Source organism: Mustela erminea, chromosome 1, assembly GCF_009829155.1.
Source record: "Mustela erminea isolate mMusErm1 chromosome 1, mMusErm1.Pri, whole genome shotgun sequence".
NCBI classification, from domain to species: domain Eukaryota; kingdom Metazoa; phylum Chordata; class Mammalia; order Carnivora; family Mustelidae; genus Mustela; species Mustela erminea.
This window is the reverse complement of record NC_045614.1, coordinates 6308651-6322588: the sequence shown is the minus strand read 5'-3', so window position 1 is coordinate 6322588 and position 13938 is coordinate 6308651. Positions and strand designations below refer to the sequence as shown.

Genomic DNA, 13938 nt, shown 5'->3' with positions numbered 1-13938 from the left:
TGTAAACACATTCGACATTATTCATTCAGGCTGCAGGCTGACCTTGCTCAGGTGAGTCCTTGCAATCCCAGGCCAGGACCACCTCAAGGGCTCCCAGACCCCAAGAGTTCCCTCTGCTTCCTTCCTTGTCTGTCCATGTTCTCAGAAGAGGTGGAATTCAGGAAGCACTGGCTCCAGGACCAGGGTCTCTTCTGATTGCAACCATCCCCAACCCCACCAACTGTCCCCAGGTTCTAGGGAGCCCCTCAGCAGGATATGACCCTAGGCTAGTCATCCTTCCAAATTCCCTCCTGCCTCCCTTTGACCAAAGAGGACATTTCCTTTAGGTTTTCAGTTATGTCCCCAGGATTCCTCTCAAGACAAGCATGCCTTTTCCACCTGCTTTAATCCCAAATTCCAAATCTTAATGACTCTCAGATTATGTCCAGGACAAATATATGACATCTGTGCCTTCACTCCCTAACCCCTCATCCATGACAGACATCACTAAATGGTAATAGCCTCCATTCTTTCTGAGTTCAAAGCAGCTTGAGAATCCTTACCAATGAAGTACCTTAGGCAGTTGCTACCAATTCAGTTGAAGTTGCCAAGGGATTGTGGAACAGAACTCAAGGAAACTAGGTTCCTTGATGGGTGGAAGGCTCTCTGGTTTTCCTGGAAGGCATTCATGAGTTGGGAGACTCTGCTCAAGCTCAGCTGGGTCATGACTCAAGCTCAGCTTGGTCAAGCCTGTTAACATCTCCTCCTGACCAGTGTTCAGGAAAAGTCAGTAGTGAGTTTGGCCTGCAAAGGAAATATACATTCACAGCTCCTCTGGGCATTCACTGAGGGATCAAACACTCGAAGAAGAGGAGGGTCGCAGGTGGCAGAGAGAGTCTGTGGACGACCTGGTAGAGAATTCCTCCCAGGTCTCGGTGGAATTTCCTGGACTTTGTCTACTGGGTCTGCAATTTGAGGGTGCTCTCTAAATGCAGCTAACATAAATAGATTCATAGACACCCAAGGAACCCCATATTTTTGCCACTCCCTTCCTTCCCCCATCCTTACAACTCCATACTTTCTCTCCTGTCATTCTGCAGGTTACACCCATCAGGTCCTGACCTCCACCCCCAGCAGTGAGTAGTAATTTGGGCCCTAGCATTGCTCTGCCTTGGGGGCCATCTCTCCTGCTCGCAATACCTACCCCATGTCCCCAGGGACACAAGGAGCCTGGAAAGCTCCAGGGTTTCCCCCATCTTCACTCCCAGGATCAGAAAAGACAAGCCTGGCACAGGCCTGAGGAGAGTCTCATGGACCCATAATGGGCCCTATGTCATTGGGAAGGTCCTCCCTCCTGCCATATTTGCCTCACTGTGTGTGTTTTTTTTTTTTCACCAGCCTCTACCATATCCCCAGCAACCTCAGCGACCCCCATCCCTACCCCCACAGGTAGGAGCTTCCTCTCTGTCATTCCTCCCTTGCAAAGGTCTCCTGCACTTGGCCAGTGGGAGGTATCACATGGAGTACCATGCCCATTCATTCATTCATTCATTCTTTCACTCAAGAAGCATTCATTTAGCCCTTACTAGGTGAAGGGCCCTGGTAAGGCAGCAGTGAACAGAATAGAAAGGACCCTAGTCTTTGATGGGTTTCCAGCAAGAAAGAGAATAAGGACTTGAGTTACAATCAGCATGATTGTGGGGTGAGTTCTGCAGGTGTGGCGGAGGGGGGGGGTCCTCTCTCCTGAGTACTTGCTTTTCATTTCCAAGAAAGAAGGGAGCAGAGTGAGCTACATGTGTACCTGAAAATGCCCTCTTACAAGTCCCTGTTAGAGACTCCGATTGAGCAGACTCTGATTGAGCCAAGGGATAACTTCCCATTCTTGGCATCTCAGTGGCCCAAGGTAGATTTTGGTATCACCTACTGACCCTACTGAGGGTCCTGGATGACCCATCATTACTAATGCTGTCTTACTTGAGCCTCTAGTTACTCAGCAGCGAAGGCCTCTTGAAGGTGTTTTGACCACTGACCACTCAGGCCAGAGTGAACAGGTCACTGTGTGGACCCGCCCTTAGTGCTTGGGTGGATGGGTTAGGAGCACAGACTCTGTGACCACAACACCCAGGTTTGAACTGTGCTCTGCCCTTTATAGATTGTGTGACTGCAGGCAGATTCTTTTTTTTTTTTTTTTTTTTTTAAAGATTTTATTTATTTATTTCACAGAGAGAGATCACAAGTAGGCAGAGAGGCAGGCAGAGAGAGAGAGAGGAGGAAGCAGGCTCCCTGCTGAGCAGAGAGCCCGATGCGGGACTCGATCCCAGGACTCTGAGATCATGAGCTGAGCCGAAGGCAGCTGTTTAACCCACTGAGCCACCCAGGCGCCCCTGCAGGCAGATTCTTTAACCATCCCTGGGCTCAGTATTTACATCTGTGAAATGGGGATAAGAATACTATCTCCCTCTGAAGGGTTTACCTCAAGGCTTAAATGGGTTAAAATTTAAGTGAAGCACTTAAAACAGGGCCTGGCCCAAACAAATACAAGCAATGTATTTCTTCAAATAAATCTTTAAAAATCAGTAAATAATTGGATCTCACAGAAATAATTTGAGTTAAAAAAAAAAAAACCCTCAGGAACAGGGGATATCTGTCAAGAACTTTAGCCAACTGCTAAGGCTGCGTAAGGCTATGTAAGGCTGCATTTACCTCCATTGTGTAAGTTTCCACACTCATCCCCAGAATCCCTCACGTAATGCTAATGTCTGGGATCTCCGTCCTATGGAAACTGCCCATCTGGGAGGAAACCCCTCGCCGGTGCTTGAAGAGACAGATGTGGGCTGACCCACACTTGGGTTCTCTGGTGTCTTCCTCCTGCTCCCACTGCAGCCACTGGTCTTGCCCCGGTGCCGTTTACTCTCAACTTCACCATCACTAACCTGCAGCACCAGGAAGGTATGAGTCACCCTGGTTCCCGGAGGTTCAACAGCACCCAGAGAAACCTGCAGCGACTGGTGAGTGTCCCGCCCACAGCACTCCTGCCTTGTCCACTGAAGCACCACCTCCCGGCTCTCTGCCAAGACCACAAAGACCCCACCTACCTCACCTGTGCTGCCTCATTCAGGCCCCACCCACTGGCACCAGCCCCACCCATCTCATGTCCGCCCTGCTCGCCACCCCTCAGACTTTCTACTCACTTCCCTCTCCTTCACAGCTTGGACCCTTGTTCAAGAACACCAGTGTGGGCCCCCTCTACTCAGGCTGCAGGCTGACCTTGCTCAGGTGAGTCCTTGCAATCCCAGGCCAGGACCACCTCAAGGGCTCCCAGACCCCAAGAGTTCCCTCTGCTTCCTTCCTTCTCTATCCGTGTTCTCAGAAGAGGTGGAATTCAGGAAGCACTGGCTCCAGGACCAAGGCCTCTTTGATTGCAACCTCCCCCAACCCCACCAACTCTCCCCATGTTCTAGGGAGCCCTTCAGCAGGATATGGCCCTAGGCTAGTCATCCTTCCAAATTCCCTCCTGCCTCCCTTTGACCAAAGATGGCATTTCTTTTAGGTTTTCAGTTCTGTCCCCAGAATTCCACTCAAGACAAGCATGCCTTTTCCACCTGCTTTAATCCCAGATCCCAGCTCTTCACCTGTCTCAAGTAGGAGCTCTCCTGTCCCCCAGCTTGCAGGTTTCAGACCTGCAATTTAATAAAAATCCTCCCACCCACTGACTGTGTGCACAGCCCCAGGCTGGCCAGAGGTGGGTGCCAGCCTTCTCACTTGCCTTGGCCCCTTCCTGTCCTGCCCCAGAGGTGCCAGGTGCCCTGCCTGGGAACTCCATCTATTGTTACCCCTACCCACCCACCCCCCAGGCCCGAGAAGGATGGGGCGGCCACTGGAGTGGATGCCATCTGCACCCATCGCCCTGACCCCGTGGGCCCTGGGCTGGACAGAGAGCGGCTGTACCAGGAGCTGAGCCAGCTGACCCGTGGCGTCACCAGGCTGGGTCCCTACACCCTGGACCCAGACAGTCTCTACATCAATGGTAGGGATTGCCACCTGTGTCCACCTTTCAACAGTCCCCACATCCTCCCCTCTATTGTTTCGCTCATTACTCGCCCTCCTCACTCTTTCTCCCTCTACCTGTGCAGGTTACACCCGCCAGACCCAGGCCACCACCCCCAGCGGTGAGTGTCCAGAGGCTTCCGAAGTCTCTACAACCCTGTGGTTCCCTCTGCAACCCTAGAACGGAAGCGGCCAGGAGCCAGCTGCCTGCCCTCCGCACCCCTGCTCCACCCCCAGCCTCCGGTGAACAGGGACCTATGCCCAAGAAATTGCCTGGCATGACCACCCCCTCGCTGGTATCCCCAGGGTGAGGGATCCCCACCCCCAAGCTCTTGGGTTTTTTCTCTCCAGCTTCTATGGTGGCCACAGTTTCTGCAGGGGTACCAGCCTCCTTCTCCAGTCCCACAGGTAGGCATTCTCTCCTCTGAAGAGGCTCCCAACTACTCCTGCTGGGCCCTAATCCCAGGACATGGGAGGAGAAGTAGAATGGGTGGCATCTCTTGGGGGAGCCCAAGGCCAACTCTTGAGAATCTGCTGGGCGCTACCCAGGTCCTGGGGATTTCTTCAACACCAGTCCCACTCCCAGCACTGGGGGTCCTGAGCCATTCTCTGTAACCTGTGTGAAACCTATAGGTGACCCCTGACTTCGCAATCATCCTGCAACCCATGGAAAGTAGAGTACAGATTGGTTCACTGATAATAGATTTGTCCAGTGGCCAGTTTGCCAAAGCCAACTCAGTAAAGGATCGATTCTTCTTCAGTGTCCCCAGTTAACTGATTTACCAACCGCTTGTTTTAAGGAAGAGTCTCTGTGAATATATTCAATAGATACAACTTTATTCTTCTTATAACATCTTTATGACTTTGTTCCTTATGAATATACATCATCTCCCTGACCAGGGTCAATGCATATAATCATTTCATTTTAGTGGCATTTTAAGGAGTTTTTTTTAATTTTATTTTATTTTTCAGTGTTCTAAGATTCATTATTTATCTGTCAAAGTCTAGGGACCATGGGGTCATTTCCATTTTTCATGAATATTTTGTGTGTGTTTGTCCCACCCCACCCCTTTTTATTATGAAAACTGTCAAAAGTAGCAGAAACTTTGAAAAAATAGTACGAGGAACATCCATCTGTCCACCACAGTGGTTGACCTTCTGTCTTTCTTGCTTCTTGTACATAGTTCTGTTATGATACAGCATGGATGTCCCCAAACTATGCTATGCAAAATCACACACTGGAGAAAAGCACAGGGCTGAGGCTGAGGCTCAACACCCAAAAACCTTGTCAGTGACATAAAAAAAAAACAAAACAGACCTCTAATAAAACAGCACAGTTTTACTTATGTTAAATGGTTAAGAAATACAACATAAATTACTGCAGTCAATATAGCGCTTTTCCCAGAAAGAGACCTGACATTTGTTGTAGAAGTAGTAGTCATATCAGCAAACAGATTGAAGCTGGTGAGTCATTGTGAAGTTCAGGAGGGTTGCCCGAAATCCTACAGAAACTGGGAACCCAAGGTGGGTAAGGGTAACCCCCCTAACATCTCAGGGGTGTGATTAAGCCGGTAGAGGGTTGAGCTGTGTGTGTGCATTTTGTGTATGCCCACAGAGCTAGGTTCAGCTGGGTTCTGGGTTTAACTGGTGTTCCTTTTGTGTGTCTTGCAGACAAAATTACACATGCCCAAACGGGGAATTTACATAATGCTCACTTTGTTCCCTAATGTCTCAGTGACCCTGAAGAATTGCGTTTTCAAAACAAGCATTATGGCAGAACTGACTATAGAAAGCGGTAGACATAATTGTTTTCCTGAACCATAGGAAACTTGCAAATATCACGATGCTTCACTATTAAGGATTTCAGCAAGAACTGTCACAAAATCAGGACATTGCCCAATGTAACTGTAGTAGCATTACCATGCTTCAAAAAATAAGAATAATTTGGTGTCATCTAGCATGCAGTTCGTATTCACATTTTCCCCAATGTCTCCCTTGTACAGGTGGCTTTTTTCAAACCAGGATTTAGTCAAGCTTTCCATATTGATTAGGTGATTGTCTTTTTAGTGTCTAAATTTAGAATAATGCCACATACCACCCTGTTTTTATTAGGACATTGATTTTTAAAGATGACAGAACAGAAGCCGGTTTTGCCTGCTTACTTTAAATATACTTTTGAGTAAGAATATTCTTTTTTTATTTCTACTTTTATTTTATTTTAATTCAACTAATTAGCCTATAGTGTATTATTAGTTTCCGAGGTAAAATTCAGTGACTCCTCTTACATGCAACACCCAGTGCCCACTAAGTCCTGTACCCTCCTTAATGCCCGTCGCCCAGTGACCCCATCTCCCACCCTCTTCCCCACTTCCCCTCCAGCAACCCTCAGTTTGTTTCCTAGAGTTAAGAGTCTCTTATGGTTTGTCTCCCTCTCTGATTTTGTCTTGTATAAGAATATTCTTTAGGGGCGCCTGGGTGGCTCAGTGGGTTAAAGCCTCTGCCTTCGGCTCAGGTCATGATCTCAGGGTCCTGGGATCGAGTCCCACATCGGGCTCTCTGCTCAGCGGGGAGCCTGCTTCCTCCTCTCTCTCGCTGCTGCCTCTCTGCCTACTCGTGATCTCTCTCTATCAAATAAATAAATAAAATCTTTTTTTTAAAAAAAAAAAAGAATATTCTTGAAAGGAATTATTCACAAAGTAACTCCTATTAAACGAATACATTGGGAGAAAAATTGTTAGTGGGCAAATTATTCCTGAGGCAAATTTTCAAATTCGGATTGAAGACTAAACCGGTCTGGGGAGGGGGGTCTTCAAAGAGGCCCTGGTAGGCGGGAGAAACTGGTCAAGCCAAGATAGTCTTGTGGTCCTGAGCTATGGGTTTCTCACCTATTCTTCCAGTCCAACCCCAAGTAGGGGTTTTGAGGGATTTCGGAGGGGGGATCCCTATTCAAAAAGGAAGAAGGGCAAGGGAACTTCAGGGGAAGGGAGTGGTCAGAGAAGACATCCTCCTGTCCAGGAGCAATGGGGGCTCCCTGCTCAGTGGGGAGCCTGCTTCTCCCTCTGCCCCTCCCCCCTCTTCCTCTTGTGCGTTCTCTTGCTTGCTCACTCTCTCTTAAATAAGTAAATAAAATCTTTAAAAAACACAGACACACACACACCTGGATATCAAAATTTGAGTTTGTGGACTCTGAGAAACAAACTGAGGGTTTGGAGGGGAGGGGTGGGGGAAGGGGTGAGCCTGGTGGTGGGTATTAAGGAGGGCACGGATTGCATGGAGCCCTGGGTGTGGTGCATGAACAATGAATCTTGGAACACTGGAAACAGAAAATAAAATTTAAAAATAAATTTAAAAAATAAAAAGATACATGGCAGCTGGGGGAAAAAAAAAAAATGAGTTTTGTCCTGGCAGGCTTTTGAGCTCACGGGTCCCAGCCCACTATAAAGAATTAAATACCCCCATGAGCCCATAGGCAGACACCATGTCTGGCTCTTTATGTAACACTCAGACACCAGCATCTTCTGTTTCCCTATGTGACCAAAGCTAGAGACCATGGGTGACAGAACAAACCACTACCTCCACTCCCCACCCCCCACCCCGCATCTCCAGGCTCAGATGGGTCTCAAGGGAGTCCCAGGAGAGGGCAGCCTCTCCTTGGTATTGCCGAGATGATGGGGTCCTCTGAGCAGGCTGGGCTTGTGTCCCGGGGGCCTTTGCTCCACTTCTGGTCCAGGCCTGACTCAGGGCATGGCCTCTTTTTCCTCCTGCCCCACTGCAGCTGCTGGCCCTGCCCCAGTGCCCTTCACCCTCAATTTCACCATCATCAACCTGCATTACACGAAGGCCATGCATCCAGGCTCTGCGAAGTTCAACTCCACGGAGTCAGTCCTACAACGCCTGGTGAGAGCCCTCTTCCAACCATCCCTCTCCTCCGAGCCCCTCCCCACCCTCTCTGAGTTTCCTTACTACCCTTTTGGAGGATACAGAGGGCTTGAAGAGCAGACTGTTTCTGGGTTCAAAACTCGAAACTGCCACAGGCCAGGGACGTCCCTTTGGAGTCATGATCTTGCCTTTTCGGTACCATTTCCTCCTCTGTACACTGAGGCAAGAGAAGCCTTGATCCCAAAGGGTTCTTCTGAGAATTCAGTGTTATACTGAGATGATTGGGGAACTGCTGTTTTATCTGAAAATCTCATGGTTTTGGTGGTTGCTTTTCCACTTCTTTTTCATTCACCCGCTTCTTCCTCCTCAGCTCAAGCCCTTGTTTGCCAACAGCAGCATTGGGTCACTCTACACTGGCTGCAGAGTGACCACACTAAGGTGAGACATCCTCTTTGTCTGGCGTTAGGAGGTGCAGGCAGGTGTGGGCTCGTTGGGTTGGACTGGCCAGGGGCCCGGACTAGGGAAGCAAGCGAGATGCCTAGAGCAGAGAATTAAAGGAACCGCTCACCCTCAGCACAGCCCCGAGAGTAAGCACTCCCTTAGATACCATATCCAGGCACCTTGCTGGGCTCACACAGTTCCCAGCTCTGGTGCCAGTCCCCTGCACTCCCCTCTCTAGGTTATCTTAAGCCCAGTCAGAGAATCAGGCTTAGGTGACCTGAATAGGGCCATACACAGACAGGAAAGGGCATGTCAGCGGGTAGCACAGGGCATTCTTTTTTTTTTTTTTTTTTTTTTTTTTTTTTTTGTAAAAGCCTTCTTGGCAGTCCAAGGACTATTGTTTTGGCATCCAGGTGACAGTTAATGTGCAAAGAAATATAATCTTAATGGAGGTTGCCGGAGGGGAGGTGGAGTGGGCAAATGGGCTCACTGGGGGATGGGCATTAAGGAGGACCCAGGATGGGATGAGCACTGGGTGTTACATGCAACTGATGAATCACTGAATTCTACCCTGAACCTAATAATATGCTATATGTTAACTTTAACTTAAATATAAACAATTAAATTTTTAAAAAGGGAAAAAGTGACCTCAGTGGATAGACGCCTTACATGTCTTAGGTCCCAAAAGGTAAGCAATATCTCTTATAAGGGTCCTGACCAGTTAAGGGGTTTACCATACCTAAGGAAGCCCAACGCTAGAGCCTCCTGCGAGGTATTCTTGTCCATTTTTCACCCTCCCAGAAAAGACGCAGTCATCAACAAGGGGTCATTTTCACCATAAGCAACATCACCAGGCAACACAAATGGCATCACACCTTTATCAAGTTTCTAGGAGACCAGAGCTGGAAGCAGCTTGGCTCAAGGTCACTGACAAGGTCACTGCTGATCGTGCAAGGGATACTCTGTTTCTCCCCAGTAATACCCTTGGCAGTGCGACCTGCTGGATCCCTTTCAGGTTTTAATTTTTCCTGCCTCCTTCCCCCAGATACCTGGGAATACGGGAAGCAGGTGGGCTGTGGGTGGGGGTCTTTGCTATGCAGCATCTCATGCTCAGGTGCTCAGATCCAAAAATCAGGTTGGATCAGCTTTTCAAGAGCTGATGAATCTGCAGAGCTGTTCCCCAGTGCTAGGGACTGTCAGTGTTTGGCTCCGTGAATATTTGTTTTGTTAAACAGTTAATTAATGGGTATTTGGCACCAGAGCTGGGTGTGGTATGTCATTTCTGAACCTCAAGACATTCCAGCAATAGGGTTAGACCACTATCCACGCTGCAAAGGTGGGAGAACCGAGTCAGGCACACTTACGTGGATTATTCGGTAAGTGACAGAGCGAAGGTTTCAACTGGTGGTCATCTGACTTTGGAATACCCACTCTGGTCCTTTGTTGCACCAGGATGCCCCTTCTCTTAGGAGCAGCGCATGTCTGGACCAGGAGAGCAGATAAGCAGGCATTCATACAAGTGGGCTGATGAAAGGATGTCCTGGCAGGGCTGTCCCTCGGTCCTGTTCCCGTACCCATGTCCTTCTCCCCCCAGGCCTGAAAATAGTGGAACAGCCACTGGAGTGGACGCTGTCTGCACCTACCAGCCTGACCCCTCGGGTCTCCAGCTGGACAGGGAGCGGCTCTACTGGGAGCTGAGCCACCAGACCCATGGTGTCACTCAGCTTGGTTCCTACATCCTGGACAGGGACAGTCTCTATGTCAACGGTGAGCATCTGGTGGTGACAGGGGTCTTGTCCTGCGCCCCAGATGTATGATTCTCTTGATGCTCTGAGCTCTGGACAGAGGGATACATCCATGTCTGCCTCTAGACTTTTCTCTCTTCATTCTTCCTCTCCTTGTGAGATCCCCCTTCCCCACCAAGGGCTACATCACCCACAGGGAGGTGGGAGGCCAGAGAAATGTTATAGGAGGCACCACCCACTGCGGGCAGGGAGAGGACCTCCTGAGGGCAGCTGTTGTTCCGCCCATGGCCCAGCCCCTTCATCCTCCAGCTTAAGCCTCTCAAGCATCGCACCTGCCTTTTATCCACCCCCTGTAGGTTACACCAGACGACCACCGACCTCCATCCCCGGTGGTAAGTGCTCACTTCCTGGGTGGCTCCATGCCCCCCATACCTCGTGGGAACAGCTGCTCCCTCTGCCCTAAGCCCAGGGCTTCCGGGAGGAGGGGAGCCTTAGCCTCCTGGGGTCACCCGCCTTCCCCCACCTCTGCCTTCCGTGACTCTGGCTGGGCATCAAGCACCCCTGCCTCTGGCATCTCCAAGGAGACGGGGCCTCGCCTCTCTTCCTCTTCCTCCCTCCCTTCCTTCTCTTCCTCATCTCTTCTGCTGCTGCCTCCTCAGTTCCTGTGACTTCCACGCCCTCAGGGACCTCGGCAGCTCCAATCTCCTTCTCCAGCTCCACAGGTAAGAAGCGCCTTCTCTCCGTGGCTCCCTCCTTTCCACGCACACACACACACCTCTGTGCTTTGCAGTGAGAAGGGAAAGAGAGTTCGCACACGCAGCTCAAAGCAAGGGGACGGCGTGGAGGAGGGGGTCCTCCATCCTCCGATCAGGCCCTCGTCACTGACCAGTCCAGCTCCATCCCTAGGTTTGGGGAGCTCTGTGACTGGCTTTTCCATTCCAAGATGAAGCAGTGACTCCTTTTAATGCCCCCTTTGCTTTCTGTGAAGGTTTTGTATCAGCTAGGTTTACCGTGTGACAGACAACCCTCACATCAAGACAATCGTCTACTGCTGCTCACTAGCATATAGGTCAGCGGGACGGTTCCTCTGGTCTGAACCAGCCTCCCTTGTGTGTCTGCAGTCACCTGAAGCTTAACAGGTGACTCTGCACTGGAGGAGGCCTGACTGATGGCTGGGGTGCCTCCGTCTCCTTCAGGTGGCCTCTCCGCATCCTGAAGACTAGCTCTGGCTCCTTCATTGGCTGGTCATGGGCTTCCTAGATGCAGGAGAGGGCAAGCCTCGGTGCACAGGCACTTCCCAAGTTTCTGCTTGCATCACGTTTCTCTTGTCGCATTGGCCAAAGCAAGTCCGGGCCAAGCCAGAGTCAGGAGGGAGAGAAACAGACTTGTGGAAGGGGCTATGAGACCACACCAAGGGTGCAGGTCCACAGAGGTAAAGAATTTGTGGTCACATTTTTAGGCTACCCTGCGTGGCCTTCCAGGGACCAAATTGTGACCCTGTTGGCTTTAGGGACCCATGGGGTCAGTTAGTGAGATTAGATGCAGTGATACATTCTGGAACAATTTTCAAAGCTTTAACTTTTGCTCGAATGGAATGGATATAGTCAAAGGCAACTCCAGGACTAATTCCCCAAGGGTAGAGACTAAAGCAGAGGAAGCAGGTGGAAGGAGCAGTGAGAGCGGTACTGACCGACCGTGTGTCACCTCACGGACATCCTGCGTCACACGTATGGTCTTCGACCCCAGCAGATGGACTCTGCTCTTCCTCTGTTTAGGAGAGACCTAAGACCGGTCCATGTGGGGCTGGGTGTTTTTCTAAGGTCACACAGCCAGTGGATGGGCAGGACTTAAGTTTAAGTCATTCAAACTCTAGAATCTGAACTTCTGCCCCAAAATAGCTGTGTGGCTTTGGGGAAGTGACTTGACTTCTCTGAAACTAACTTTCAGCCCCTGTCATTTGGAGTAAAAGGATTCACTTCCAGGGTTTGTTTGAGGATAATAAGATACTATATGGAAAATTCTTTTTTTTTTTTAAGATTTTATTTATTTATCTGTCAGAGAGGGAGAGTGGTATGCAGGAGCACAAGTAGGCAGAGCAGTAGGCAGAGGCAGAAAGAGAAGCAGGCTCCCCACTGAGCAAGGAGCCCAATGCAGGACTCGATCCCAGGACCCCAGGATCATGACCTGAGCCGAAGGCAGCAGCTTAACCAACTGAGCCACCCAGGTGTCCCTAGATGGAAAGTTCTTAGCACAGAATAAGCTCTTACCAAAAATCAGGTCTTACTATTACTGCTATTTTTAGTGTCATTATTAATATCATTACTGTTAGCAGAATAGCAAAATCAAGTTTCCCTTTGGGGCAGAGATATTCTGAGCTCTCACACCAGATGTGAATACACTGGGCACCAGGGATGTGGAGCCAGACTCTACCCCACCATCCCTAAATCCAGCTGAGGCAGTGACTCAGGGCATGGCTTCTCTCCTAACCTCACTGCAGTCTCTGGCCCTGACCTGGTTCCATTCACCCTTAACTTCACCATCACCAACCTGCGCTACACGGAGGACATGCAGCTTGTGGGTTCTGCCAAGTTCAATGAAACAGAGATGATCTTGCAGAGCCTGGTGAGAGCCCCACCCACCTCATCCCTCCACCACCCACTGATGTCCACCTAGCCATTGATGCCGGCCCCACCTGCCTCTCCCATGCCCCGCCCACCTCCCCCATGCCCCACCCACCTCTCCCTACCTCCCAACTGATGCCAGCCCCACCCAGCTCACCCCAACCCTGCCCTTGTCCAGGTCAGTCCTTCTACTCACCTCCCTCTCCTCAACAGCTCAGACCTTTATTCAAGAAAACCAGTGTCGGCCCCCTCTACTCTGGCTGCAGACTGACCTCGCTCAGGTGGGACCCCCAGGAGATGGCCCGTGAGGCACAGTGGATATTCTTACCATGGTCTGTTAGGGCTGGGTCCTCCCTTTGGCCTCAGCCCTTTCTAGCTCCCAGCCTGGCATAGCCACTGTCCTTTGGGTTATGGGCCCCCAGACCCTGCTCTGGACTTTCCCATTGTCCTGAGCCTCAGATTTCCCATGCAATATTTCGTAGAAACAAAATGACAGGACATAGCAACTGGAAAGTATGTATCAAAGCCCTTTATAAAGATTGCATCTCTGAACCTCCACAAAGGATGCAATCCCCAGTCTAGTGTACCTCCAACCCCACACCGCATGTAAATATTTCTGAAGGTGAACACACAGCAAGTACTTAGCATGTGTCAGACATCAGGGTTCTTGTTGTATGGTCATTATTGACATTCTGGGCCAGATAGTTACTGTCATAGGTGGTCATTCCCTGCACAATATAATATTTAGCTACATCTTGGCTACTAGATCGATTCCTGTAGCATCCTAGCCCCCAAAGTTCTGACAACAAAATCTATCACCAGGCATTGCCGAATGTCTCCTGAGATGCAGAGCACCCCAAGTTAGAGTCACTGGGTGAAATGCATCCTGTCCATCATCTCCCTAGACTCACTTACCATCACTACTATTATCCCTATTTTGCAGAGTAGTCAAGGCACAAACAGGTTAAGGAACCTTCCCAGAGCGGATGGCTGCCAAATGGTGGAGCCAGGATTCAAGCCCAGTCTCCCTAGAGTCTATGCCTTTTCCCACTAAGCTTGCTTTGCTTCTTTTCTCTGGGAAGAACTGTAGGATCTCTCCCCTCCCCCATCACCCAAGCCTTCAAATCCCTGCTCCCTTCAGTGCAGAGACGTGCTACTCGGCCCCCCTTTACCGAGTGATAGGGCTTCTCAGCATGCATGGGCTTCTCCATTCCGAGGTCCCCTGG

At 50.1% G+C, this 13938-nt stretch overlaps 1 protein-coding gene across 4 annotated transcripts in view; it reads left to right on the top strand.

Moving 5' to 3' along the window:
- MUC16 (mucin 16, cell surface associated) overlaps positions 1 to 13938 on the top strand; it is an 86139-nt gene that overhangs the window by 41867 nt on the left and 30334 nt on the right. For all 4 annotated transcript variants that reach the window (XM_032309933.1, XM_032309924.1, XM_032309944.1 and 1 more), the window contains 14 exons: positions 1080 to 1115; positions 1378 to 1428; positions 2863 to 2987; positions 3188 to 3255; positions 3834 to 4006; positions 4113 to 4148; positions 4378 to 4434; positions 7802 to 7923; positions 8276 to 8343; positions 9941 to 10113; positions 10448 to 10483; positions 10751 to 10813; positions 12589 to 12713; positions 12926 to 12993. In XM_032309933.1, coding sequence (XP_032165824.1) covers positions 1080 to 1115; positions 1378 to 1428; positions 2863 to 2987; positions 3188 to 3255; positions 3834 to 4006; positions 4113 to 4148; positions 4378 to 4434; positions 7802 to 7923; positions 8276 to 8343; positions 9941 to 10113; positions 10448 to 10483; positions 10751 to 10813; positions 12589 to 12713; positions 12926 to 12993 — 1201 coding nt within the window. The remainder of the gene's footprint in view (positions 1 to 1079; positions 1116 to 1377; positions 1429 to 2862; positions 2988 to 3187; positions 3256 to 3833; positions 4007 to 4112; positions 4149 to 4377; positions 4435 to 7801; positions 7924 to 8275; positions 8344 to 9940; positions 10114 to 10447; positions 10484 to 10750; positions 10814 to 12588; positions 12714 to 12925; positions 12994 to 13938) is intronic.